Source organism: Ranitomeya variabilis, chromosome 2 (assembly GCF_051348905.1).
Source record: "Ranitomeya variabilis isolate aRanVar5 chromosome 2, aRanVar5.hap1, whole genome shotgun sequence".
NCBI lineage: Eukaryota > Metazoa > Chordata > Amphibia > Anura > Dendrobatidae > Ranitomeya > Ranitomeya variabilis.
This window is the reverse complement of record NC_135233.1, coordinates 56,569,213-56,595,276: the sequence shown is the minus strand read 5'-3', so window position 1 is coordinate 56,595,276 and position 26,064 is coordinate 56,569,213. Positions and strand designations below refer to the sequence as shown.

Sequence of the window (26,064 nt, the reverse complement as noted above, 5' to 3'; positions counted from 1 at the left end):
TTTTTAGGTGGTGATCCAAAGTGCTCCATTGATACCACTTAGGAAAAGTGTTGTTTTGATCGCTTTTTATTGCGCTTTTAGATGTCAGCAACAGGCATCCATGACAAAGCAATGGCACCCAACAACCTGTCGGGGCCGGGAAAACACATAAGCACCAATAATTACACCATTTCAATGCCAATTGAGAGCACTGTTCAATAGCAGTGATCTAAGCTAGCTCTGGTAGCTGCTGATACAGGCAGACGCCATCTATGGTGCTGGCTATGTTAGTGAGCCCGCTTCATATGTGCGTCCCCGCCGTATGACGTGGGTAAGGGAGGTTAATCCAGACCTCCAGTTAATCTGAAGAATCAGAACTGCTATTGCGACCTAATTTGAGAGTAAGACAGAAAGATCATTGAGACGCAGTGGGCACAGACTATGCCTGTATCTCCAGAATGGGGTTCCATCTTATGGCCACAGTCTCTCCTCTCTCATTACCCAGAAGACAGGACACACTTATAGAGGAATACAAATCCATTTATAAAATCATCCACATCTACACTGATATTAATCTTATCTCAGGAACAAACAGTACAACTGAAACGTTCTCAAGTTTATGAGACGAATAAAAACAAAATTTACTTACCATGTCGGTTCCTGTAAAATTTGAAAAATTTCTACTGCCTTGAAGAACTTAAAAACAAAGAGAAAAGTTAATTATCCTCCTATTATAACGTATAACCATAAAGCAGAGTAATAACTTTGTCCCAATATTAGCTCTGGACCTTCTGTGGTCCTGATACACTTCTCCATATATTACTATAGGGCTTTCTATGATGATCTAAGGCCTGGTTCATGAATCACAGGAGCTTCAGGTGATAAAATGCAGCCACATTGCACCCATTAGTCTCAGGCAGGTAAGCCAACCTTAGACTCGTTTGCTTATCAAAAAAAAAGAACTTTAATTCCAAAAAGCAAGACATCCTGGACTTTTGTATGTTTTAAACAAGTCTATTGATTGAAGCTTGTGAAAGGAAGGTACAAGGAAGTAATAAGTACGACTGCCTCATCAACGTGGACAAAAGTATTGGGACGCACCCCTTAATCAGTGAATTCAGGTTATTCATTGTCCCATCGCCCCCTGTGTATAACATCCGGCCCCCCACCCTGCCATTACCACCATGTGACAGAACGGCTGATACCAGTGTGACCCTGTAAGTGGACCACCGGAGTAACAAGACCACACTCTCTCTTACAGCCGCAGGAGAGGAATGGTGCTGATTGTCAGGCTCATCTCTTCAGGATGCTCCTCTGTTTAACCTTTAGACTAAGGGTACCGTCTCACAGTGGCACTTTGGTCGCTACGACGGTACGATCCGTGACGTTCCAGCGATATACATACGATCTCGCTGTGTCTGACACGCAGCAGCGATCAGGGACCCCGCTGAGAATCGTACGTCGTAGCAGATCGTTTGAAACTTTCTTTCGTCGCTGGATCTCCCGCTGTCATCGCTGGATCAGCGTGTGTGACGCTGATCCAGCGATGTGTTCGCTTGTAACCAGGGTAAACATCGGGTTACTAAGCGCAGGGCCACGCTTAGTAACCCGATGTTTACCCTGGTTACCATTGTAAAAAAGAAAAAAAACTCCATACTCACATTCCGGTGTCTGTCACGACCCCCGCCGTCTGCTTCCCGCACGTCACCGCTGTGCTGTGCTTTTACTTTACGGCCGGCACTGACACAGTCAGTGCGGGAAGCAGCCGGCTGGGGACGTGACAGACATCAGAAGGTGAGTATGTAGTGTTTTTTTTTTTTTTACATTTACAATGGTAACCAGGGTAAATATCGGGTTACTAAGCGCGGCCCTGCGCTTAGTAACCCGATGTTTACCCTGGTTACCCGGGGACTTCGGCATCGTTGGTCGCTGGAGAGCGGTCTGTGTGACAGCTCTCCAGCGACCACACAACGACTTACCAACGATCACGGCCAGGTCGTATCGCTGGTCGTGATCGTTGGTAAATCGTTTAGTGTAACGGTACCCTAAGGATAAATGCATCAGGACAAGATGCAAAAGATCTTCAATAGACCAGTTATACATTTTTTTTTTTGTTTTCTAAGGCTATGTTCACACGCAGCGTTTTTGCTGCACTTTTTTCTGTGGTAAAACCTGCTCTCTTGGCAGTAAAGATACAGAAGAAAAGTATGTTTTGCTTGTTTTTTCTTGCGCTTTTGATGTCTTTTTGGCTGCGTTTTTGTCTTGCTAGATTTGTTTCTTGTGCATACTGATAAAGTTTAGCGACAGAAAAAAAAAATCATACTCTACTTAAAGGGCCACTGTCACCCCCTCCAGCCGTTATAAACTAAAAGAGCCACCTTGTGCAGCGGTAATGCTGCATTCCAACAAGGTGGCTCTTTTAGTTTTTGGTTCAAGTATTCCCAAAATAAAGCGTTTTTAAACTTAGTGAAAATACCGGTCTTTAGCCAGGGAGGCGGGTCCTCACTCGCCAGCTTGAACCGCTACTCTGCCGTCACTCCAATCTTCAGGCGATTTCGGCGCCGCCTCCTCAGCGCTGTTTACGCTTCAAAACCGGCGCCTGCGCTGTGTACTACTGTGCTGCGCAGGCGCAGTAAGCTCTGGCCATCTGACGTCCCAGCCAGGCTTGCAGCCTGCGCCTGTGCGGGCAGTGTGGCCACCCACCTTTGGAATCCCAGCCCCGCACTGTGCATAATGCATAACACACAGTGCGGGGCTGGGATTCCAAAGGTGGGTGGCCGCACTGCCCGCACAGGCGCAGTCTGCAAGCCTGGCTGGGACGTCAGACGGCCAGAGCTTACTGCGCCTGCGCAGCACAGTAGTACACAGCGCAGGCGCCGGTTTTGAAGTGTAAACAGCGCTGAGGGGGCGGCACGGAAATCGCCTGAAGATTGGAGTGACGTCAGAGTAGCGGTTCAAGCTGGGGAGTGAGGACCCGCCTCCCTGGCTAAAGACCGGTATTTTCGCTAAGTTTAAAAACGCTTTATTTTGGGAATACTTGAACCAAAAACTAAAAGAGCCACCTTGTTAGAATGCAGCATTACTGCTGCACAAGGTGGCTCTTTTAGTTTATAACGGCTGGAGGGGGTGACAGTGGCCCTTTAATGTTTTGGCACAAAAAGGTACAGCAAAAAAAAAAAAGGCACCGGATGAGTAACCACAAAAAAACAAAAAACAAAAGGCGAGCCAGGGAAGCCAGCCACTTCAGATACAAAAAAAATGCTGTTGGTTTCTTGGAGCAGCTATGCCTACAAAAACTAAGATGTCGTGTGCACGTACCCCAAGAATTGACGATCTAAAGGTCATGTCTGGTATTACTACTCTGACTCATTCACTCAAATGCCAAAGACCCCTGGAAAGGTAGAGTACAAGAAAGCCATAGCTGCTTTTACCAAGAAATGGCACCTCACCTGTGCCACGGTCGTGTCTGGTGCTGCTGCAGCTCCTTTTTCTCAAAGTGAATAAAACTTTGAAAATTTGAATTCCACAAACAACCAGCTGATGTGGGTGGCGCTGTTTTTTTTTGTTTGTTTGTTTTTTAGAAATCAACCATGTTTTTCGTATCCTGTATAACCCTTTATAGACAACACTATCGAACAACACTTAAATGAACAGGAATATAGTTATGTAGTGATATTAAACGTGTCATGATCAGAACAGCTAAATAATGTCAAACAAAAAAAGAAATTAACAAATCATCAATTTCATTGTCAAGCGAAGTAAACAGATCAAGCAATTAACGACCGAGAGTTATTATATTTATGCAAACTAAAACTTTACCCTGGAACCTCTCATTGGAATTCCTTAAATCACTCGAATCTTACAGGAACGCAGCTGCTCACATTAACTGCTGTTTGCACTCGGCGTGAACCCAATAAATAATCAAATTAGCTTTTTTTCACTTTTTGTGTTTCGACTTCATAAATAGCAAAATTTACTTTGATGAATTATTGAACTAAATGAAAACAAATTACTATAAAAAAGGAGGAGGAGAGGTTTACTTAAATAAAACTTGGGATAACTTCTAAAGGCTTGAGAAACCTCAGACCAACTTTTAGAAAAGTGAATTAGTTTCCAAATATTGCAGCTTAAAAAAAAAAACAACAAAAAAAACATCACTGTTCCTTTATCCTCCTGTACGGAGAATTGTACACTTTGTGTTTTAATGTATCACCTTGGAAGCAACACTATCACCTTGTATGAAAAAAAAGGGAAGCAGAGAGCGCACAAAATGTAACCATTAGCATATGTTCACAAGTTGCATTTTTTTTTTTTAAATACTTTTTTAATGCAAATTTTCAGCTGCGTTTTACAGTACCAGAAAAGTCTGAGATTTCAGAAATCTCATGAACAGCTTGTTTTTTTTTTGTTCTCAGTATTTTGTGGTAGACCTTGGTTTTTGCAGAAGCACAATGTCACTTCTTTCATCATTTTTTTCATGTATCAGGTTTTGCTGCATTTTTGGTGCCAAAACCTGATAAACTAGAATCAATTTTTTTTTTTTTTTTAATGAGCTAAACTTTTTGGTATCAACAAGAGAAAAATGTACCCTGACAAAAACGCAGCAAAGAACGCAACAAGATCTAAGCCAAACCTGCTTTCTTGAGGCAAGTTTCTTACTGTCAAAGAGAACAGATTTTGCCTTCGGAAAAAAAAAATGCAGCAAAAATGCAATGTGTGAACATAGCCTCATAGTATAATGTGGAAATATGAAATAAGGGACGTACCGACGTCAGAAATCCTCAGCGGAAATTGACCTGCGATTTGGTTGTTAAAGCCTATGTTTCACACCAAACACATTTGCAGGATAGGTGATAACTTATCCATTGGGTGTCGGACCTCTGGGACCCACACTATTTAGAAAAATGGGTCTTTTTTTTTTTTTTTTTTAAATCAAATGGGGAACTTTTATCCCAGTTACAAAATGGAGCAGTCAATCGCCCGACCACAGATCCATTCTCTCTCTACGGGGCTGCCACAAAAACAGTACAGCAGTCCGCAGCCCCACAAGGTATGAATGGAGCGGTGGTCGAACATGTGCAGCGTTGCAGCATTTTAATAGTGATAAAAGTTCCCTTACTTGTGGATAGACGCATTTTCACCAGACAACCCCTTTAAACTGGCTATACAAGAGGTGGCTCTCGACCTTTGTTTGCTAGACAGACATTTTTACAGTCTCCCCCATACATGGCAGAGTTCAGCTCAGCATTGGTTTTCAATGGGGGCAGGGGATTTCGAATCAGAGGCCACCATACCTATTAGATGACCAAAAGGTTCGGCTGACTTTCATCTAATATACATGGAGGGATTTTAGAGAAAGGAGCGGTGACGAGGTGGTGCACAGAATTCCAAGGTATGAAAAGGAGAGAAGGTATCTCAAGGATGGCAGAGAAAATATACTGTAGACAAGGAGGAAAAATGTGACACTTGGATAAAAGCCTGCAAACTGCATATTAAGGGGGCTGAAAATGAATGACGGAGTGAAGATTGCAGCTTGAAACTTAGCGCAATTTAATTAACTAAAAATATTCACCAGCACATATAAAAATAATTTATCCATGTAAAAAGGTGTCCATAGCCTATAGATCTGCGCACGTCCACATATGCCATAGGTAGTGTAGGTCTCTGGTGTAAGTTTGATATGATCTAGTAATAGATTGATGTGAAACATACTTGGATCAAAATGGCCTCCAAGATGCCCCTGTAAGCCTGGCCACATCGCTTAGGAGGCGAGTGAGCAACTAAAATGTAGCCCTTTCATTACCTTAAGCAAAGAAAAATAAATGTCCAACAAGATATTCAATTTATCAGTCTACTGAGTCTGACCCGTGAACAATCATGTCATGCTTTGCATCATAATCTGAGAAAACGTGCTACACATCTAACGTACTGATGTGGCAGGGACAGAAACAATCATGATGTGTGTTAAAGTGAACCTTTCATAATATTTCATGTTGAATTGGACACACAATGTAATAGTGACTACACAGTGGAATAAATATTTTTTTCAGAGATATTAGCAAAGTATTTGGCATCTAATGAGTTAATTTTAAGTCCATTTGGACATTATGAGATAGTTTTCACTAGGGGGTGTGTACTTCTTCTCACTGTATGATGCTGACCAATCATGAGCAGGCAGCAACACACAAAGGAAATAAGAACACACCAACGCCAAAGCTTAGAGCAGATTTGAGAGTGTATGACATGACAGAAAGCTCTGATACCCTGGTCTAACCTCCTGCATTATTAGATAGCAAAGTTAACTAACACCTTTCAGATAACATCCCAATGGGAAGAATGGCAGCATAGCTGAGTTTAGGGGTGTCACATTATAAACCCTTTTATCAGCTTTCCTGTTCTAGCATTGTCAACTCTGCTGTTCTGCCCTATCCCCAAGCGTCCTATCCAGAGATGGATCAATAATCACACATATCTGTTTTGCTCAACTTGTACTCACTCTGCAGTGAGATCAGAGCAGGGTGTCATTACATCTCACAAAGGAGAAGTTCAGAACAGGCAGTTTACTCCTGTTTGAGACATGATGTACAGCCCAAATCTCACTGCAGAACGAGAACAAGTTGCTTGGGCTCAGCAGACATAAGTGTGATTTGGGCTCTCTGATCAAAAAACGCTGAGTACCTTATGTTTTTAAACATTTACAGAAATAGTGGTGTTCATGTATTCATTAATCGCAGAGTGCTTACAAATAGTGCATGCATCTCAGTACATTGGCCACATAGCGTATTTGTGCACCTGTACATTAATTTAATACTAAATGTGTGCAGCGAATTGCTTTTTGTGTTATTTTTTATAAGTGTGATAATTGACACAGTCCGTAATCAGGCGAGCTGACAGAAAGGTTTTTAATGTAACACAGTTAAACTCAGCTGTACTGCCCCTCCCCCCAGAGGAAGTTAGACAGGGAGATCAAGGTTGTACCATTACATCTCACACAGTGAGAACCACACTAACCTGTGGTGGGAGGCGTGTTCTACTTTACATCTAGTGGTTGCCTGCTTATCCCTGGTCAGCATCATACAGGGAGAAGAAGTACACGCCCCAAGTGAAAACTGTCTGGTAACACCCACTTGGACTTAAAAATAAAAAGTTAACTCGATAGAGGCAAAATTTAGATACAAACATCTTTTATTCTGCTCTGCCGCAAATATTACATTCTGTGTCCAGTCGAGTTCAACGTGAAAAATTTGGTGAAAGGTCCTCTTTAAGTCGCTATGGGCACTTTTCTTCCCTTTTCAGACAGGCTGCTGGTTCTCCCATAAATCTCGTAATGATCATAGCGATGATCAGATTGCAGCACAAGGGAGAAGATTCCTGAAATAAAAAAGTCCCGAATGTGATCTAAAACAAAGAAATTCACAACAGTGAAGATTTCCCGTACAGACATAAAAAAATAATGATTCTGACGAGTGAAATTGTTCTCAGTTATCAGGCAGATTTGACAAAGTGTTTTCTTTTATAACTTTGACTTGTATTACATTTTATAATTTAGAAATGCACTGCAGGCCCTCTCCGCCATCTTTATGCTCGTTCATGAAGAACCAGCATTATGGACCCCAACTATAAGTTACATCCATTTCGGACTTCTGAATAGGAAATGTGACATCTTTTGTTCCCATATAACCTTAGATTTGCCATTCACAACCCACCAAGAAGCAAATTATTCTTACCCCTCCATTACTAGATATAGATACACCAACCTGTTGATGCATGCAGCGACTGATGTAAATGCTGTGGTAACTGAAGAACAAACTGAGGTATGTTACTGTGATCTCTGAAGAAACCTTCGGTGGCTTTGGACTGTATAACTTTGGTTTCCCACAACTGATAAAATGCAAAAAAAATGAAAGAAAATATTACAATAAAGAGATATAAAACAAATCAAGTATGTTCAGAGCAACCAGAACAAGCATGGGGAAAATATCCCAACACTTTTGTTGCTATACAGAGTCAGAGAAAAATTAAAATCCATAATGACATGTAAAAAGAGAGGGGACATATCACCCTCACATTGAACCTATGAGACTAATCATAACTGAGAAAGAGTAACTACGGTAATTAAAACAGAGGAAGTGCGAGTTAACACTTCTATCTCCATTGAGGTAGGCCCTGCCTGCAGGGACTAGGTAATTGCAGCAGGGAGATTTGCTGGGAAGAAAACACCAAGGCTGGGGTTCGTTTTTAGCAGATTCGGGGAAGTACGCTTCCATACCAAAGAGCTTCCTCATTAAAGAATCTTTCACAGCTCTTTTAGAGCCAGTGGTCAGGGATGGTCAATTTGCATTGGTCCGATATTTGTGGGATATATATTTTAGGCTTCATAGTGAAGAGACAAACATAATTAACGCTCTATGTGGTGCTCTGCTTACATATGCACCATTATGGGCTTGACAGGTCACTGATCCTTCAGTGACAGGTCCCCTATTTTACATACTGCATGAGATATTGTGTGGAAAAAACAATTAACATTCATGACGCAGGTTCTGTAGCTTCCATCACGTTGCGATTGATGCTACTGCGCCAGCGGTGCCATTTTGATAAAGTTAAAAAAAAAATGTGACTATCAAAATGCTGCCAGCGCAGTTGCATCTACCACAGATAGAGGTTACTGCGCAGGCGCCATTTTAATAGAGCCAATTTTTTTTCCTATAGCAAAATGGCACCGCTGGCACAGTAGCATCTATCGCGTTCCGATAGATGTTACTGAACAGGCGCCGCCATCTTGATGGAGCCAAGCGGCGACTGCGCAATGGCATCTATCGGAACGTGATAGATGCTGCGGCTGCCAGTGCAATTTTGATGACTTTTTTCTCCCCACAATACTATATGACTAAATAATAAATGAATAGATGCATATTATCCATTGTATAATGCTACACTGCAGGCGCCAGCGTGATAAATGTTAATATATATATATTTTTTTCACAATATTCTATGCAGTATGAGGGGGCAGATTAGTGACCTGTCATAAGCCCATAAAGATGTATATGTAAATAGAGCACCACATGAAGACCCCCCCCGAAGCACCAGAATCTCATTAACTGAAAACTACAAATGCAGTTTAAACAACAACCACAAGACAGATTTCATCACCCAGGTATCATTTTACTCAGTATAACAGTTCCAACCTGACAGTGTCTGTAGGTTACTGTGCACAATCCTGCTAAGCTAAACATTACTAGATGTACCGTATATACTCGAGTATAAGCCGAGAATTGCAGCCCATTTTTTAGGCTTATACTCGAGTCATACCCAGGGGTCGGCAGGGGAGGGGGAGCAGCAGCTGTGTAATACTCACCTGCTCCTGGCTCGGTCCCTGGACGTCCCTGGTGCCCGGGCACTGACAGCTTCTTCCTGTAGTGAGCGGTGACATGGTACCGCTCATTACAGTAATGAATATGGACCCGGCTCCACTCCCATAGGGGTGGAGCCGCATATTCATTACTGTAATGAGCAGTACAATGTGACCGCTCAATACAGGAAGAAGCTGCCGGCGCCAGAGAACCAGGGACTGCAGGGACCGCGCCGAGAGCAGGTCAGTATAACGCAGTGCGCGATATTCACCTGCTCTCCGTTCCACCGTTGGCGCCGCTGCGTCTTCCCCGTCCTCTGCAGTGACGCTCAGGTCAGAGGGCGCGATGACACGATTAGTGCGCGATGCCCTCTGCCTGAACAGTCAGTGCAGAGGATGAGGAAGACACAGCGGCGCCCATCGGTGGAAAGGGAAAGGCGAGTATAGCAAGTGCCGGGGGCCTGAGAGGTGAGTATGTAATTTTTTTTTTTTTTTTAATCGCAGCAACAGCATATGGGGCAAATGTCTGTATGGAGCATCTTATGGGGCCATTTGCAGCATTATATGGGGCAATTATCTGTATGGTGCCATGTGCAGCATTATATGGGGCAAATATCTGTATGGAGCATCTTATGTGGCCATGTCCAGCATTATATGGGGCAAATATCTGTATGGGGCCATGTGCAGCATTATATGGGGCAAATATCTGTATGGAGCATCTTATGTGGCCATGTGCAGCATTATATGGGGCAAATATCTGTATGGGGCCATGTGCAGCATTATATGGGGGCAAATATCTGTATGGAGCATCTTATGTGGCCATGTGCAGCATTATATGGGGCAAATATCTGTATGGGGCCATGTGCAGCATTATATGGGGCAAATATCTGTATGGGGCCATGTGCAGCATTATATGGGGCAAATATCTGTATGGAGCATCTTATGGGGCCACGTGCAGCATTATATGGGGCAAATATCTGTATGGAGCATCTATCTTATGGGGCCATGTGCAGCATTATATGGGGCAACTATCTCTATGGAGCATCTTATGGGGCCATAATCAACATTTGTGCAGCATTGTATGGGGCATATTTTAATATGGAGCATCTTATGGGGCATTATATGGGGCTCCTGATTCAATATGGATATTCAAAAACACTTAAACTACTGATGTCTCAATTAATTTTACTTTTATTGGTATCTATTTTTGAAATTTACCAGTAGCTGCTGCATTTTCCACCCTAAGCTTATACTCAAGTCATTAAGTTTTCCCATTTTTTTTGTAGCAAAATTAGGGGGGGGTCGGCTTATACTAGAGTATATACGATAATAAAAAATTTTTAAAATTAGCCCCTTGTTAGAAAGACAAACAAAACCCACAACATAATTGGTATCACCACGTTTGTAAATCCATTTTATAAAACTTCCACAAAGTCTAACAAACAGGCAATCCCTACATGTGTCACAGCTGTCAAACAGCCGCGAGACATGCAGCAGCGAGGACTCAAACATGGCAAAGTCACTCGGTTAGCAGCTGAGCATGCTCGGATAACACCTTATCCCAGCACGTTTGCTCATCACTACTTGCTAGTAGTAGGAGTTTGCAACTGCATCAAACTAGACCTAGGTGGTAGAAGGCAGGCTAATCTTTTCAACACCTTTAATCCAGTTTCCCTTGCATTCTGTCTACATTGACCGTGGGGGTCGGAGGCCAATCGATTGGTTTATCACAACACAAATGTGTGCAGAAGATTTTCTCACAGTGAAGGGGTGGGGGACGCATATTACAAAATTATTATTCTAGAGCCAGGAATGGCAGGTCCCGAGTACTCGACCAGAAAACAGAGCGCTGCAGAGTTTAATATCTCTAGAAGACAGGAGGTAACATAAATCAGGGCAGAAGTCATCCCGACAACGCCTACAACCATCTGCTTTTAATATAACTTTACAAACGACGTTTGAGCATTTTATAAGATATAAATTAAAAATTGCCTTAGATAAGAAGTGCACACGCCAGAACGAGTCTCATGTTACATACACTCCTCATCCACAGGCAGATCTGGTGGATATGAAGAAGAACAGACACCCCAGGAAAAAGGCGATTTTATCTGCTCTCCAACTACATCTTAAAAGTTTTAGTTTAAAAAGAAAAAATATATACTTCTGATAAAATATATACCTAAACGAGAATCCTGTTTTAAAATATAATTGGAGAACACATGAATTAGCCTTTATTTCATGGGATATATCGTGCTAAGCAGAAATAAGTACACCCTTTGAAAAGTAAGATTTTAATAATTATCTCACTGAACCCAAAAACAATTTCCAACATTTTGATAGACTGAGTTTCATAGAACATTTTGTTTAATCTCCAACATGAAAGTTAAGGTTAGCAATGTAACGTTCATTATAAAATCACCAATTTTACTCAAATTAGTTGATGTAAAAAGGAATATACCCCACCTGAAATACATCAGAATTTTCTATGGTTTTTAAGGACAGCACTAAGGGTACTGTCACACATTGGCACTTTTGTCGCTACGACGGTACGATCCGTGACGTTCCAGCGATATCCATACGATATCGCTGTGTCTGACACGCAGCAGCGATCAGGGACCCCGCTGAGAATCGTACGTCGTAGCAGATCGTTTGGAACTTTCTTTCGTCGCTGGATCTCCCGCTGTCATCGTTGGATCGGTGTGTGTGACACCGATCCAACGATGCGTTCGCTTGTAACCAGGGTAAACATCGGGTTACTAAGCGCAGGGCCGCGCTTAGTAACCCGATGTTTACCCTGGTTACCATCGTAAAAGTAAAAAAAAAAAAAAACGTACATACTCACATTCCGGTATCCGTCAGGTCCCTTGCAGTCTGCTTCCCGCTCTGACTGACTGCCGGCCGGAATGTAAGAGCAGAGCACAGCGGTGACGTCACCGCTGTGCTGTGCTTTCACTTTACGGCGGCACTCAGTCAGAGCGGGAAGCAGAATATGGAGGGTTTCCTCTCCTTCAGACCCTGGGAACCATCCAGGATCACTTCCGATATTTGTGTCCCATTGACTTGTATTGGTATCGGGTATCGGTATCAGCGATATCCGATATTTTTCGGATATCGGCCGATACAATCCGATACCGATACTTTCAAATATCGGAAGGTATCGCTCAACACTAGTGATGATGACTACTAATGTGTCTTATGTGACTTCTGTACCTTTGTGTGAGCGAGTTTGCTGACCAACCAAGCACAGTGTTACTGTTGTTTATAAACCAGGTATTGGTACTTTTGGCAGTGTGGACAGGTGCCAAGTCCTGCTGGAGAATGACATTTCCAACTCCAGTAAGCATGAAGTGCTCTAAAATTTCCTGGTAGACGGCTGTGCTGACTTTGGTCTTGATAAAACTCAGTGGACATACACCAGCAGATGACATGGCTCCCCAAACCATCATTGATTGTGGATACTTCACACTAGACCTTGGAAATCAAGGTCCCAGAGTCTGGAGGAAGAGTAGAGAGGCCACAATCCAAGCTGCTTGACATACAAAATGCCTTCTTCTGGTAATTAAAAAGGACTAGAAGAAAAAAGAAATGTTTTTGTTTCCGATTTATTCACTTCTGTCTGCTCGGCTGCGGTGATGATTAGTGTTGAGCATTCCGATACCGCAAGTATCGGGTATCGGCCGATATTTGCAGTATCGGAATTCCGATACTGAGTTCCGATATTTTTGCGATATCGGGAATCGGGATCGGGATGCATATTCGCGCGTAAAATAAAGAATAAAAATAAAAAATAGGGATATACTCACCCTCTGACGCGCCCTGGTTGTAACCGCTGCAACCGGCAGCCTCCGTTCCTAAGAATGAGCGAGTGAAGGACCTGCGATGACGTCGCGGTCTTGTGATAGGTCACCGCTCACGCGACCAATCACAAGCCGCGACGTCATCGAAGGTCCTTCACTCGCTCATTCTTAGGAACGGAGGCTGCCGGTTCCAGCGGTTACAACCAGGGCGCGTCAGAGGGTGAGTATATCCCTATTTTTTATTTTTATTCTTTATTTTACACATGAATATGGATCCCAGGGCCTGAAGGAGGGTTTCCTCTCCTTCAGACCCTGGGAACCATCCAGGATCACTTCCGATATTTGTGTCCCATTGACTTGTATTGGTATCGGGTATCGGTATCGGCGATATCCGATATTTTTCGGATATTGGCCGATACAATCCGATACCGATACTTTCAAATATCGGAAGGTATCGCTCAACACTAGTGATGATGACTACTAATGTGTCTTATGTGACTTCTGTACCTTGGTGTGAACATCTTGACTACTGGTGATCTACTAGTGAGTTCTGTAACTGGGCTTTGTAAGGCTACGTTCACATTTGCGTTGTTGTGTGTTGCATCCGCGACGCAATGCACAACGCATGCAAAACGCATTGTTTTGTGACGCATGCGTCCTTTTTTTGCATGATTTTGGACGCAAAAAAAATGCAACTTGCTGCGTCCTCTGCGCCCTGACGCGTGCGCCCAAAAAGACGCATGCGTCACAAAACGCAACACAACGCATGTCCATGCGCCCCCATGTTAAATATAGGGGCGCATGACGCATGCGGCGACGCTGCAGACGCCCGACGCTGCGGCGCACAACGCAAATGTGAACATAGCCTAAATCGAAGATAACTGCTGTCAGAAATGTAACCACCCTGGATGGTGTTGATGGGATCTCTATACTACTCGAAACACAAACACATCAGTATTCCAGGAACCTGGGTTCTGTTTTTACAGTAAAATAGATCGGGCAGAACAATTCTCCGGGTCAGTACGATTACTACGATACCAAATTTGTATAGTTTTGTTTGTTATTATTTTATTAGCTTTAAAAAAAAAAAAAAAAAAAGAGAAACATTTTTAAATATTGCCATTTTCCGAGATTCATAACGGTTTTATTCTTCCATTGATGGAGTTGTGTGAGGGCTTTTTTTTGCAAGTTGGGCAGCAGTTTTTAATGGCACCATGTTGCGGTACGCATTACATTTTGATAGCTTTTTAAATATATTTTGGGGGGAGCTGCAGAGATCAAAAAATGGTAATTTTGGTATCTCGATTTTATTTTTAAATTATTTATGGTACACGTTAAATAACTATCTTTTCAAAGACTGGGGTTTTACGGACGCGGCAACACAGTAATATACTTTTTTTTTTATTTAACTTTTAACTGGGGAAACATGGGTCAAATCACATTTTTATGTGACTGGCCAAGTGCTTCTACTGTATAGAGCAATAACAGTGTTGCACTATATAGCCAAAATATGTCTCCTGTGAAGTTGAGGGGAAACGAACATGTAAAAGAACGCTATTAACCTACATATATTGGGCTAATCTGCATGTTAATAGCGTTCTGACACCACGTGGCCCCTACACTGAGAGCCCCACTGCCAGGAGGAAATGATCTTTATGCCCTCCGTCAGCGTCCGGCTTCCAGAACCAGCTCTGTGCCTAGAGAGCGGAGGCTGTAATCGCGACCCCAGCACTGACTGCCAGCAGCTCAGCATTAGAGCAGACTATCAATCAGTGCCGTAGGCGCAATTACAGCCAACAGTCGCTATGCAAAGAATAGTGACTGAAACTGTGCCGGCACCGTCCCACTGACTGGAAGTTCATATCCTTCCGGCAGAAGGGCTCTCAGTGATGGCGATGTTGGAATAACCCCATATTTGCAGGTTAATAGTGTTATTTTACATGACAGGTTCCCTTTAACCTCTGCTCTTGCTTTGTGGGAACACCAACATACCAGTCATGGGGCCTTTGCCATGGCGGACCATCTACACCCTGTGAACGCTGATGGAAAGGACACCCAGATTGCTGCTGTCAGAGAGTGAGAAATTGACAGAGGCATTTAAAGAATTTAATAGTAGCACCTGGAGCAAGCTCTGGTCACTGCTGTTTTAGGATAGATTTCGGCTGTGTAGCACAGTCAGCATCTGCTGAGTGTTTGCTCCTGAGCTTCCTCCTTACAGCCAACACTGCTGCGAGACATACATGTGCATCACAAAGGGGTTTTAGGAGGACTGTGGACGTACCATCTGTCTTCCACAAATGATCCCCAAGATGTGCTATATATATATATATATATATATATATATATATATATATATATATATATATATATATATATATATATATATATATATATATATATATTTGATCTCGGGGTCTACATATAGAACAGGGGACTCCTGACTCCTACTTTGCCTGGTGAAATGGCCACCGACCACAGCATCCTTGTGTAAAATGGATGGAGAGCTGTCTGCTCCCAATATAAATCATCATCAGCAAGCCAAACAGATAACACAAAGCAGCCATGTATGAGAACTACATTACTGAACAGATGCAATTAGATGTAAAGATGACATTAAATTATATTCAAACAGGATGCGTGTACTAGCAAGACATACAGCACAGAATAACATTAAGGGCTAAAAAGTGCCAAAAGGAAAATGACTGCCCGCTGTTCCAGACACAGAAAAGTAAGTTTGTATGCAGTTATTTAGTCAGGCCATCAAAGCCTTCATGACTGAAGGAGATTTATAGCCCAAGATCTGGCTTATGCCTGCATCGCCATGAATTACTATTTCATTTCTCATTTTACCCGAAAAAATAGTTTTTGTTTGCTTATCAAGACATGCGGAAAGCTATGGTGGCACAATGTCCAGTATACACCTTTAGATTTATTCAGCTACGGTAAATTAAAGAACAAAATAAGTCACAGTTCTTCTCAAATCTACTAGTATTCAGCAAAATCTATGTACCGTGTCTTACAGATGCTGTCGCATCTTAAAAGGGGTTGCCTATCAATGACGTCTATGTGGGCGAGACAGTTCCTTTTAGGCTCTGCTACCACGCTGCAAATTTCAAGATGTAGTACAGTAGGCGTTAGTAAATTGTCATTCACGTGCTTAGAGAGAGAAAACCTGAAGTATAAATTGACTGGCGCTATAGATTTGAAAACGGCAGCATGTCAATTTATGATGCTGACGTCACACTTGCAAAGCGCCCGCGCCAACAGTCTGCAAAGCCCCCGCGCCAACAGTCTGCAAAGCCCCCGCGCCAACAGTCTGCAAAGCCCCCGCGCCAACAGTCTGCAAAGCCCCCGCGCCAACAGTCTGCAAAGCCCCCGCACATCACAGAGTGACAGTGACATCTGAAATCCCTCTACAGCAGAGCTGCTAAGTGGACTGACATGATTACACATAGGTACATTTTTTTTCATTTATTTCATGATGGACGCTGGAGATGTTAAAGGCAACCCGATAACGGATACCTGATGCCCGATCCATAAGCATGTATCAGACACTGGCTGTATGATTTCAGCCATATATGGTTGACAGTGAAACTTTGTGTGGCGTTTAAAAAACAGAAACATACTTCATAAGTCACTTGGGACCAAGCTGAACGGGAGGCTAGTTAGACAGGTAGGTCACCGGTGGATTCTTCTTGCCCACTGCCAGTGACTGAATGGTTTCTCCCTATATACACACAGGGGGTCAAGGAGCTTTCAGGGTGAAGCCACAAGGCACCTGCCTGTCCGTTTAGTCTACAGGGCGGCTTGATGCCCGGTGGCTTGTAGAAGAGGTTTTGCGACAAAGTTTCAGTCAAATATACCTGGCTAAAGTCACCATTTGGGCACCGGTGCTCAGGAAGGAAATAATGGAACTAGAGAGAGTACAAAGGAGGGCAACAAAATTAATAAAGGGGATGGGAGAACTACAATACCCAGATAGATTAGCGAAATTAGGATTATTTAGTCTAGAAAAAAGACGACTGAGGGGCCATCTAATAACCATGTATGAGTACCGTATTTTCCGGCGTATAAGACGACTTTTTAACCCCTAAAAATTGACCCAAAAGTCAGGGGTCGTCTTATACGCCAGGTACGGCATGTGCAGGGAGCGATCCTGGATGTTCCCAGGGTCTGAAGGAGAGGAAACTCTCCTTCAGGCCCTGGGATCCATATTCATGTAAAAAATAAAGAATAAAAATAAAAAATATGGATATACTCATCCCTCCGAGAAGACTGGCTGTCACCGCTGCAAGCGTCTGCCTCCGTTCCTAAGAATTGCAGAGCGTGAAGGACCTTCGATGACGTCACGGTCAGGTGACCGGTCACATGAGCGGTCACGGACCAATCACAGGACTGCGACGTCATCGAGGGTCCTTCATGCTCTGCAATTCTTAGGAACGGAGGCAGACGCTTGCAGCAGTGACAGCCAGGCTTCTTGGAGGGGTGAGTATATACATATTTTTTATTTTTATTCTTTATTTTTAACATGAATATGGATCCCAGGGCCTGAAGGAGAGTCTCCTCTCCTTCAGACCCTGGGAACCACACGCCATATAAGATGACTGGGCGTATAAGATGACCCCCGTCTTATACAGCGGGCATATCCCAAATTCCATATTTTATATGGAAAGTTGGGGGTCGTCTTATACACCAGAAAATACGGTATATAAGGGGACAATACAAATCTCTCTCCGAGGATCTGTTTATACCAAGGAAGGTGACGGGCACAAGGGGGCATTCTTTGCGTCTGGAGGAGAGAAGGTTTTTCCACCAACATAGAAGAGGATTCTTTACTGTTAAGGCAGTGAGAATCTGGAATTGCTTGCCTGAGGAGGTGGTGATGGTGAACTCAGTCGAGGGGTTCAAGAGAGGCCTGGATGTCTTCCTGGAGCAGAACAATATTGTATCATACAATTATTAGGTTCTGTAGAAGGACGTAGATCTGGGGATTTATTATGATGGAATATAGGCTGAACTGGATGGACAAATGTCTTTTTTCGGCCTTACTAACTATGTTACTATGTAAAGTCACATGCCCGATACACACTGCTCAGATATCAGGCAACATGAATCAGCTGTCAGGTTCCCATTAAAAACTGAAAGTTACATTTTTGTCTAAGCTATTTGTGGGAACACCTCTAGTGTAAGGCCATGTTCACACAGTGCGTTTTTTACAGCGGTTTTGCCGCTGCGGTTCCGCAGCTTTTTTCCATGCAGGGTACAGTACAATGTACCCTATGGAAAACAGGAACCGCTGTGCACATGATCCTGAATTTAAAAAAAAAAGCCGCGCTGAATAGCTGCAGGAAAAAAGAAGGAGCATGTCACTTCTTTGTCCGAAACAGCAGCGGTTCTGCACCCATAGACCTCCATTGTGAGGTCAAACCCGCAGTAAAACCCGCAGATCAAAAATATATCTGCGGGTTTTATTGCGGTTTGTGGTGCAGAACCGCTGCAGCAGGAAGTGCGGGGAAGCGGCCGGAAGTGCGTGGGCGGAAGTGCTTGGGCGGAGAGACATGGAGGCATACCGTCGCATGGGGATCGTGTCGGCCGTTTGATTGATTTGGTGTGTGTGTGTGTGTGTGTGTGTGTGTGTGTGTGTGTGTGTGTGTGTGTGTGTGTGTGTGTGTGTGTGTGTGTGTCCCCATGCGACGCTAGTGCCACCATTGTGCTAAGTCGCCGTATGGGACTACTACTCCCATCCGGTATTAGGATGGGAGAGTTGTCCCTGTGTCCGGCGACTTAGCACAATAGTAAAGTTTACACCAAACACCTACACACAATACACATACATGACACACAGTACAGTACATACAACACATAACATAGAGTATATACTCACCAACAGCACACTTGTAGGCGAAGCCCTCGATCCTCCAGGGAAAAATCCCAAAATAAAAAATCAAATCCATACTCCCTGTCCGCAGAATCCATAAAACGAGTGTCCCACGCCGATCGGCTGCTCTCCGGCGATACACTGCCAGGAGCGAAGCTCCTAGCAGTGTATCGCGTACTGTTCCGGAGTTCAATGGCTCCGGCGTCTCGGTTAACGGCAGTACAGCTGCGTTGAACTTTCCCACGCAGCACTGCCGTTAAGCGAGAGTGCCGGGGTCAATGACCGCCGGTAAACTCGCTCGCGCATGCGCAGTGACACACCGACAGGAACTATGGCTCCTGTCAGTGTGTTATACGTTATATATATGTGTGATACGTGGCACTGAAATACGTGATACGTGGCACTTAAATACGTGATACGTGGCACTTAAATACGTGATACGTGGCACTGAAATACGTGATACGTGGCAGTTAAATACGTGATACGTGGCACTTAAATACGTGGCACTGAAATACGTGGCACTGAAATACGTGATACGTGGCACTGAAACACGTGATACGTGGCACTGAAATACGTGATACGTGGCACTGAAATACGTGATACGTGGCACTGAAATACGTGGCACTGAAATACGTGGCACTGAAATACGTGATACGTGGCACTGAAATACGTGGCAGTTAAATACGTGATACGTGGCACTGAAATACGTGGCACTGAAATACGTGGCACTGAAATACGTGGCACTGAAATACGTGGCACTGAAATACGTGGCACTGAAATACGTGGCACTGAAATACGTGGCACTGAAATACGTGGCACTGAAATACGTGGCACTGAGGCTATGTTCACATTTGCGTTGTGCGCCGCAGCGTCGGCGCCGCAACACACAACGCAAACAAAAACGCAGCAAAACGCATGCACAACGCTGCGTTTTGCGCCGCATGCGTCCTTTTTTTGATTGATTTTGGACGCAGCAAAAATGCAACTTGCTGCGTCCTCTGCGCCCGGATGCGTGCGCTGCAGTGACGCATGCGGCGCAAAACGCAAGTGCGACGCATGTCCATGCGCCCCCATGTTAAATATAGGGGCGCATGACGCATGCGGCGACGCTGCGGCGCCCGACGCTGCGGCGCAGACCGCAAATGTGAACGTAGACTTAAATAGCTGGATAGAGCTGGATCCGCGGGCTGTGATCTGGCCTACGCTCAGCACTCTGCGGAGCGCTGTCATTCAAAACACGTCCACTCATTTTGGTGTTTAGTCCCAAAATGGAGGATGGAAGAAGAAAAGGGTTGGACAAGGAAATGACATTTCTTTTTTTTTTTTTCCCCCACTGCAGTTAAAGCTTTATTTGTGTCAAACACAGACAATCTGCATAGAAAACTGCATAAAAAACCGCACCAAAAACCGCACCTGCGTTTTCTGCCAAGAGCTGCGGTTTTTAGTCCTGAAAAAAAGGAGGGAAATCAGGAACGTGTGAACATACCCTAACAATGTTTTGCACCCTGGGTGCTTTAATCTAGACTACTTGCTGCTCCATAGCTGCAGACACTAGATCTTGATCTTCCATTATACTGGAAACGTGTTGGGTATATACACTTATAGACAAAAGCTACATTAAAGTAAAAGATGATGGTGTTGCTGTAGAGTGTGTAAATCACATGATGGGTCCATTCAGACACCTGTACAAATCGCTCCAAGATCAGACCGCAATGCACGGAGTGGCCATGAGTCTGCCGCTCCGAGCATGTCAGTTTCATACATTTCTATGAAGATGCCACATTCGAATCGGGAGACCTGCCACCAGTCTGTGTATTGAGGTCCAATATCAGACTGATTTGCACAGACGTCTGACCGCGCCCCAAAGGAAAGGGCTCGCTTGTATTTAACGTATTACATATTCCATACAGAACAATGAACCCCATATATTAATCCATACAGAATAGTGAGAGCCATATTGCTTCATACAGTATAATGAGCCCCATATAATGCTCCATACAGTATAATGAGTCCCAAATAATGCTCCATACAGTATAATGAGTCCCATATAATGCTCCATACAGTATAATGAGTCCCATATAATGCTCCATACAGTATAATGAGCTCCATATAATGCTCCATACAGAATGGGCCCCATATAATGTTCCAAACATTAAAATAAAATAAAAATAAATACTCACCTCACTTTGCTGGCCGCTGCTCTGCTCTGGACTCCTCAGCGTCATCCGGCTCTCTGCACTGTGACTGTTCAGAGCAGACAGCGCACTGCAGTGACATTATTGCACCCTCTGACCTGAAAAGTCACAGAGTCAGAAGACGAGGATGAAGCCGCAGACAAACGGGGAGAGGTAGGTATTGCAATCAGGGGATGCCTACTTGCAGGCGCTGGCGCCTGGCCCCCATAGCACGCCGGTGTTCCCGGTGGCGAGTGAGACCAACCCGCCCCCTGCTCAGGGCCCCAGCACTTGCCCAGGTGTTGAAGCCGGCCCTGACCGCACACATTACATACTATTATTTAATAAAAACATTATAGCTCACGTGTTTAAGGTCTTTTAGAACTTGCTCGTCTACACCTTCTTCTGCAAAAAGTTCTGACACTCCTTCAATAACATCTTCAATAATGGACTTGTAAAGCTTGGGCTAAAGACAAAAACGACACGTGATGTGAGTGAAATCTATGAACCACTTGCAATGGCGATGATAAAAAAAAACCATCTCAATAAAATGGAAGTAATAAAAAGCTGCACCAAACGGATAATGGACACACACATGCTGGGGGTCAGGTCTGTCTAATGACACTTCCGCCTGGAGATCAGAGGGGGACACGGTGCGGAGAAATGAAGAGCAGCGCTGATCCGGCAACTAGCATATTTTTTTTCACCACTCTGGGAGAATCAGTTTTAAATAAGTGGACAACCCATTTAACCCCTTCACTACCCGGCAATTTTCCATTTTATCGTTTTCATTTTTTCCCTTTTCTTTTTCCAAGAGCCATGAGTTTTTCATTTTTTCATCATCACCGCCATATGAGAGCTTGTTTTTTCTTCCGCAGGACGAGTTGTACTTTTGAATGACACCATTGATTTTACCATATAGTGTACTGAAAAAAGGGAAAAAAATATCAAGTGCTTTGAAATTAAAAAAAAAAAAGTACAATTCCACAATTGTTTTTTGTTTGTTTTTTTTATTCACCATGTTCACTATATGTTAACACTGACCAGGCAATATGATGCTACAGGTCAGTACAAGTACTCAGATACCAAACTTTTATTTAGGTGAAAAAAAATTGTAAAAAAAAAACGTTTTTGTAATTTTCCAAGACCTGTAACGCTTTCATTTTTCAGGATCTGGGGCTGGATGATGCCCTTTATTTTTTTTACGCCCTGAGCTGACGTTTTTATTGATACCATTTGGTAGATATAGTGTTTTGATCATCACTTGATGAGCAAACATACTGTGTTATCTGAACATACTCGGGTATTATCCAAGTATCTTGAACGTGCTCGAATAACACCTTATCCCAACACGCTCGCTCATCACTACTCTTAATGCATTTTACTGCAATGTTGCGAAGGCCAAAAAACATGATTCTGGTGTTTTGATTTTTTCTCATTACGCCGTTTACTAATTGGATTAATTTATTTTATATTTTGATAGATCAGACATTTTTTAATGTAACAATACAAAATAAGTGTATTTTTGCGCCGGACACCTGAATATCCAGGTGTGATCCAGGTATCCGGGTTCCCCCTGCAACTATTTGGTAAGCTCTATTAGCAAGCTGAATAAGGAGGGAGACGACAATGTTCGCTCATGCCTAATCACGACCTATGAATGCCAGCCACAAGCCAGCATTCACAGAAGGCTCGTAATGACAATCATGGGGGTCATCAGCAGACCCCTGGGAGTCATGACAACTCATCCCGATCACGCGACACAGGCGCTGATGGGTGGGATGAATGACGCACTTCTGTCTGGCACGTCTTAGGCTGGAGTCACAATGTGTATATAAAAAAAAAAAAAAAAAAAAAAAAATCGGTCCGTTTTAGACAGATGAGAATCGTACAAGTGTTTCCTGAAGAGTGATCCGTCTGTCATCCGATTGGAATGCGAGGATGCGATTTCCTCGCACCCGAGTGTCCGTTTGGCGATATTTTGCCGGCGGCTAGCAAAATGGACATATAATGGATCCATGGGCTCGAATATTCTTGAAAACATATACACAGTATATATATCAGTGAGACACATACATATGAATATATATATTATATTTCTTACAGCACTAGATAGCAGAAAAGCTGGTAATTCAATTGCTGGCTTTTGGCAAGTCCTTACCGAACCCGACAGGATATGAGACATCTTTACATACAGTAAACCATTTCATATCCATTATATTTTTACATATCCCTAATAATGTTAGTAGTGTCTGTGTTGCAAGCCGCTCCTGGCTGTAAAACACTGGGAAATGAATGAAATGCAGGGGGCGGAGCTCCAGGGACTAGCGGTGCCATCACCGAAACTGTGACCCCTGGTGGCATAAACTCATTTGAACTCTAGCGTGGGAATTTTTCTTATTTTCTCACGCTACAGTTCATATAAGTTTATGCCACCAGAAGAGTGCTTCTTTAACAAAAGACTACAGACTGATGGCATCCGTGTAGTGACCAGGAGTTTCATGGATCCATAGACTTGTATGGGTGATTTTCACCCATTACATGGATCCGCATAAAGAAAAGAAATGCACATTCATGTGAACAGCTGCATACCACAATGCATCCTATAACAAACCTGGATGGATCACATACATGAAAAACAGATGTCTGAATAAGGCCTAAGAGGCAGTGCGCTCAGGCCAGAAGACCTGGCTCTCAGGCCGGGTATTGCGATCAGAGCACGGTTCATAGGCATAAGACCGGCAGTCTGACACCAGGTGCGGAGGGCCGGGTATTGCACACATGCGCCACATTTGTTGAGACCGCCAGATGAATATCCAAACCAAGCACAGGAGCTAAGTGCACCATGGGGGGTGTAACATTTAACAACATCTTTCCATCTGTTTGTTTCCCCCTCCATCTCCCGCCCTCTTCTTTGACTGACAGTTCTGGCTTCAAAGAGCCAGAGAAGGACAGAGATAGATTGAAAGCAAAAAGGTGGAAAGGTAAATGGCTGGCCGCGCCATGAAGCCTATACTTGGTTTGTACAATTGTTCTATGCTGACGATGTTCCTTCAAAAGGACAACTTCGAATTAGGGCTTATTCACTTGTCACTGATTTTCTCGCATAAGAAAACTCATTCAGCATTTCATTAGGGATTTTGATCAGGGTCATCAGTTTTCAACCGTCAAGGGTACGAGCGCTATCTGGGAAAAACACCCAAAATCTGACGCTTGAAAGGACTAATATTGATCTCATCAAAAACACCCTGAAATCTGATCAAGTTGCGGCGACGGGACGGTTCCGATTCCAAGCCGGGTGCAGTGACGGGACGGTTCCGATTCCAAGCCGGGTGCAGTGACGGGACGGTTCTGATTCCAAGCCGGGTGCAGTGACGGGACGGTTCTGATTCCAAGCCGGGTGCAGTGACGGGACGGTTCCGATTCCAAGCCGGGTGCAGTGACGGGACGGTTCTGATTCCAAGCCGGGTGCAGTGACGGGACGGTTCTGATTCCAAGCCGGGTGCAGTGACGGGACGGTTCTGATTCCAAGCCGGGTGCAGTGACGGGACGGTTCCGATTCCAAGCCGGGTGCAGTGACGGGACGGTTCTGATTCCAAGCCGGGTGCAGTGACGGGACGGTTCTGATTCCAAGCCGGGTGCAGTGACGGGACGGCTCTGATTCCAAGCCGGGTGCAGTGACGGGACGGTTCTGCTTCCAAGCCGGGTGCAGTGACGGGACGGTTCCGATTCCAAGCCAGGTGCAGTGACGGGACGGTTCCGATTCTGCTTAAATAACCTGACACCAGTGATGACCTTCCCCGACAGCGGCCACTACAGGGGAACCGTGGTATTACAAGCGGAAAGAAAATCAGTGGTGCACGCTCAGTTGCTGATATGTTTCTTTCTTTTTTTTTCTTTTAACTGTGTGGTGATTGAACTTATGGAAATTAAGCTTAACAGCTCATAAGACAGGCACCTTGGTGTCTATTGGAAGCGACCATGAACTCTATACCTGCTGCAGCCACATCAGGGACCCACTCCTACCACACACTCAGGCCGTCATTGTGCTCCTAACTGAAATAGCGGCCCTTACCACGGGGTTTGGATTACCAGAGTGCGCCATGGCTGAGGCCGTGCAGAGTCCGCCGGTCTCCGGGCAGCTGTGACCGTCTGTCCCGCCAGCAGCTCCTCTCGACCGTAGCAGTCACCGAAGAGCGCGCGAGGAGTGCGGTCACGTGACCCGGCGCTGTAATCAGCCGCGGAGAGCTCACAGGCGCCACCTAGTGCTTGCAGCTCAGACGTGTGGCGACGTCTGTGTAAATTTCCAGACTAGTACGCATGCGTGCTCTGGTGCCACTTGTGTGTGCAGATAAACAGGGCATCTGTTATGTCTGACCTGCACTGGACGGAAAAAAACAAACACAAAAAAAAATGGTTTGTTGCTAAGGGCAACTGCTGGGCTGTTCCTTTTAGTGATTGTAGGTCTCTGGTTTCCCCAGGTGGTCGCCCCTCCACCCCTCTAGGCTTATACAGGCCATTGGGATCTTCACTTTTGATTTTTCTTGTTTCCGCCTCACGTTACAGGAGCCAGAACGTTTTATTTTTCCCTAATGACGGTTTGTTGTTTGCCGGACAAGTTATAGTGAAGAACACGAATCATTTCACCGTATAATGTACCGAAAAAAAGAAAAATAAATCCCACCATTGTTTTGTGACACGATAACTTTGCCTCGCGGGTCACTCTGCTCATCATCATACTAAATTTGTGTATATTTTTAGATAGCAAATTTTTTTTCCTTAGATTTTATTCACATTCTGAAAAAAGTGTGGCACGATTACAACTTATATATATATATTTTTTTACATTCTTTTTAGTCCCTCAAAGGGATAGTGTAATATTGAAGA

General features: G+C 44.0%; 1 protein-coding gene across 2 annotated transcripts in view; it reads right to left on the bottom strand.

Moving 5' to 3' along the window:
• Window positions 1-25,453, bottom strand: part of GTF2A1L (general transcription factor IIA subunit 1 like) — a 57,248-nt gene extending 31,795 nt beyond the window's left edge. The window contains exons 1-4 of one of the 2 annotated variants that reach the window (XM_077282447.1): window positions 25,253-25,453; window positions 21,542-21,643; window positions 7,737-7,860; window positions 629-675 (exon numbers count right to left, since the gene is read on the bottom strand). In XM_077282447.1, coding sequence (XP_077138562.1) covers window positions 629-675; window positions 7,737-7,860; window positions 21,542-21,643; window positions 25,253-25,282 — 303 coding nt within the window. In that variant the 5' untranslated portion in view covers window positions 25,283-25,453. The remainder of the gene's footprint in view (window positions 1-628; window positions 676-7,736; window positions 7,861-21,541; window positions 21,644-25,252) is intronic. The other variant, XM_077282450.1, reaches the window with a different exon arrangement.
• Between the last annotated feature and the right edge of the window lie 611 nt (window positions 25,454-26,064).